At 37.8% G+C, this 3,620-nt stretch overlaps 1 protein-coding gene across 1 annotated transcript; it reads left to right on the forward strand.

The window, feature by feature from the left end:
* Window positions 1-949: 949 nt before the first annotated feature.
* LOC118436825 lies at window positions 950-2,749 on the forward strand. The gene is made up of 5 exons (XM_035855458.1): window positions 950-1,238; window positions 1,337-1,779; window positions 1,885-1,956; window positions 2,036-2,161; window positions 2,693-2,749. Exons 1-5 carry the CDS (start codon window positions 986-988, stop codon window positions 2,747-2,749), a joined length of 951 nt encoding a protein of 316 aa, XP_035711351.1. The 5' UTR covers window positions 950-985.
* The last annotated feature ends 871 nt before the right edge of the window (window positions 2,750-3,620 follow it).

Genomic DNA, 3,620 nt, shown 5'->3' on the forward strand with positions numbered 1-3,620 from the left:
GCTGTATGTGCTACGCATAAGTAGTGTTTACCCACCATACTCAATTTTTTAAGATGAAAATAGCAACTTATATAAAGGGTGTAGGGGCTAGGGTACCCAAAGTGCAACCATGGTTACACTTTGCTCACTTTTTACTTCATACTCATTCCTCAGAAGCGATGAAGAATTTAAGATTAAAAATTCGGCATTACCATGTGCCGAATTTCATGTTTTGAAGACAATTTCTGAAAATTGTAACCCCTTAGTTCTACTTTGCTGCACTGATTGGAATGGTCGACATGAACGTGCCAGTTTTTTAAGACTGGTACTGTATATTTGTAAAGATGTACTTCGGAAAATTAAAAACAATCGATAGGAAGCTTGATTGGAGGACCTTTTAAGTCCACAAAAGCCTTGATTGCCATGTAGTTTTTAAAAATGTATGTTTTTATGGCAGCGTTAACTCTAATTGTAAATAAATGATACGCTTTTTACATAAAATTCCAAAATTATATGTTGCAGATACGTATATTATTTTAAGAGGTATTTTGCCACCAAAATCCTAATTCAAAAATAACATTAGGAGGTAGGGTTCAATGGAGGGTACTTCTGAAATATTGGGAGGGTACTTCCCATTTTTTTGGAGAGGCATTAAATGCATGCCTAAATTTTAATCAAATTTAATTAGAGTTTATGTAGAGGAATTAGTTTACGCTCGATTGTATTTAATTAATACTTCTCGTAATGTATCATTTCATTGTCCTACAAACAAATGCTCCTGGACATTTTGTACATTTCATGTCATTTTCATGGCTCCATGGAAATCAGAGCATTTTACTTTGTTCGTACATTGAGACCAGTCTCAATATTCCCGGGTTAACATGACACCTGGCACGAATCCAAACCTGCTGATGGCTCCGCTTTTTTAAGAATAATTTGCACTTTTAATTTAACTACATTAGTTAAAATCTCTCCCTTCAAGTTAATTTCTTGCTAACTTATTCCAATGTCGGCATCCACCTCGTCGTCTGGCGTCATTCCAGAAAACAAGTTGAAACTTTGGGATATATTTCGAAACGTGGGGGCGGATGGGGAGGAAATTTTGAAGACGGCCAAATTGGCTCATGTCGCCAACAACAAAGAAGGATTCGTCGTCACCATGGCGGACGATACTTATTCCTCCATTCGTGAAAATCCTAGAGCCCCCGGAGTCTGCAAGGTTTCCAAAATTCGGGAACTTTCCGGTATCCGGGTTAATGGTATGTATACATTTCCGCCACCAATGTTGAATTTAATTTTACTACGCCACATTTTTTCAAAATTACCGTAATAAATTTTGATCCTTTTTAATTTCCAGATTTTTTTACGGCAGAAATCAACTTTGCAATAACGGAGGATGGACGCCTCTATTCCTGGGCGAGTGAGATCAGCCGAGATGACGACTACGGTGAGGACTACGTCGGCCACGAACAAGACATCGTCAATCAATTGGGCCGTTACGTTTCTTCTGATGCGGCGGATAAAATTGCCCTGTGTTGTCGCCCAGCTCCGGTTGAGGAGGGTAGTTTGATGAGGGTCAAAGTGCGACAAGTCGCGTTTTCCGGAGGTATCACGACGTACACCGTGGCGCTCAGTGTGGGTGGGGACGTCCATCAATGGGGTTCCAAGCGAAACTTGTATCGGCCCATCTGCGACTGCTGGACACCAACTTTGATCCCAAGGGAACGCTTTGACTACCAGGAGGTCATCTCAGTCACGTGCATCGAGCACATGGGGGTCGCTTTAACTGCAAAGGGACAGGTGGGAAGGAGCGCTTTACTAGAGTTTTTTTGTGTGAAAAATGTTTTCACCTTGTTAATTGTCTGGTTATTAATTAATTAATTAATATGAATTGTTTGCTCGTAGTTATATCAATGGAAATTGCGCGACATGATGTCACAAAAAGTCCTGATTGATGGGTCGGGACCATTGAAGAAGGTAAAATTTAAAATACCTAGGAACATTAGACTCCGTTTCACGCTGAGTGAAACTCGTGCATCTTATGTAACTCTTGCAGATAACTGGAAGCTACGACCTTATCTTTGCCCTCACCGATAAAGGAGACATGCACTATTTGGAGGTTAACGTCATGCCTGGAATTTCTTACGATAATTTCCAAGTGTTCTCCCAGCAAATTTTTGAAGTGTTCTCTGAAAACATAAAAACCCTATTTTTTACAGATTTTCGGTACGCCACGTTGTTATGACGAAAAAACGAACAATTTCATCTTTATTATTATCGCATTTAGAAAAATGTGGTTGTAATTTGTAGTAATGTATTATTTCATGCATTAATCTACATCAGTATTCTTTTTGTTGTCGAAAGCTATGAAAATGAACTCCAGTTTATACCCTGCATGCAGTATCCTTCTATAAATTTCAAGCAGTATGTACAACATATCGGGATATCACGATAAGAATACATATGCAGATCTTGCTTTATAGATATAAAATGGGCATGTTTTTACTTTCAATTACTTTCATTTACTTTCATTTACTTTCAATTATGAATAATAGCTATCCATACACTTAGGTATATGTCTGAATTTGCTCCCTGTTCAAAAAATACCCGTTCTGAAATTCCATAAGTTTTTGCATTCCATTTGAATCTTGCCTCGCCAATTTAATATTTCTTTGTTTGAAATTTTTAATCCGTACACATTTCTATCTTGAAGCCTAGTAGTACAGCAATTAGAAATGAGGGTGGGGCGCCCGAAGATAAGAATGAGTGAGATGACATGGTTGATAATAGTTATAAAATTCAGAACGAGGCTAAAGTTCCGCTGGCACTTTGTATTGTCAGAAAATAAATTCACATAACAAAAATTTAGTAGAAATTAGGACTGTGGAAAATTTATTTTCTTGAATTTCTTACAAAATACATCAAAATTGCTGGACATTTAAAGTGCGTAATATTTCTAAGCGTATGTGTGTGCGTCCCTATGTATATACAGTCACATAGAGTTTATCCTAAAAGTTTCTCCCTACTACCCAGTTATGAATTTTATAACCTTACAATTACAAGGATACCGAATTGTTCGAATTGCTATATTTTTGGAAAGTAACGCAATACGATGCGCCTAATGTAGTCTTATTCACCATTTCTTCCATTCATGCCTTAAATAAAACTGTGGAGCAAAATGTGTGGCCTGCACGAAACCAATATTGCACAGGGATTTCGAGGTTGGGTTTAGCCCTTGTAATGCGACGTCCTTCAAATATTTTTTCCTATATCTCACATTTTGTGGATTGAATTGTTCATGTTATTCAATCTAGCTCCTGTCTGTTAATATGAACTTATCGTCGCATTCCGCAGGGGCAAATAAGTAGAAAATGTATGCTTTTATCCAGTTTGGCGAAATTCGACCCATATTAACCTGGGTTTGAAAGCGCTTTATACTGACCCCTGCAAGTTCGACCACACTACTTTGTCATATTGAGTTAGTCCCAGAAGTAATCGTCAAAGCATCGTCAAATCATCAAATTTAAGTTCTTACAAAAGCGCCGAGCTACAAGAATTAGGCACCTTCAGTTTTTATGGGGGACCTAGCCAATTTCCTTCCAATCTTATAATTAGATTAGCATTTTTTGATGAGCAGATTG

Source organism: Folsomia candida, unplaced genomic scaffold (genome assembly GCF_002217175.1).
Source record: "Folsomia candida strain VU population unplaced genomic scaffold, ASM221717v1 Fcan01_Sc010, whole genome shotgun sequence".
NCBI lineage: Eukaryota > Metazoa > Arthropoda > Collembola > Entomobryomorpha > Isotomidae > Folsomia > Folsomia candida.

Excerpts from the sequence above, each read along its gene's own strand:
- LOC118436825 (XM_035855458.1), top strand. The coding sequence starts at position 986 with ATGTCGGCATCCACCTCGTCGTCTGGCGTCATTCCAGAAAACAAGTTG. Across the intron at positions 1,957-2,035 it reads GGTCGGGACCATTGAAGAAG|ATAACTGGAAGCTACGACCT; the intron begins GTAAAATTTAAA and ends TAACTCTTGCAG. Across the intron at positions 2,162-2,692 it reads TCTCCCAGCAAATTTTTGAA|CCTAGTAGTACAGCAATTAG; the intron begins GTGTTCTCTGAA and ends TCTATCTTGAAG.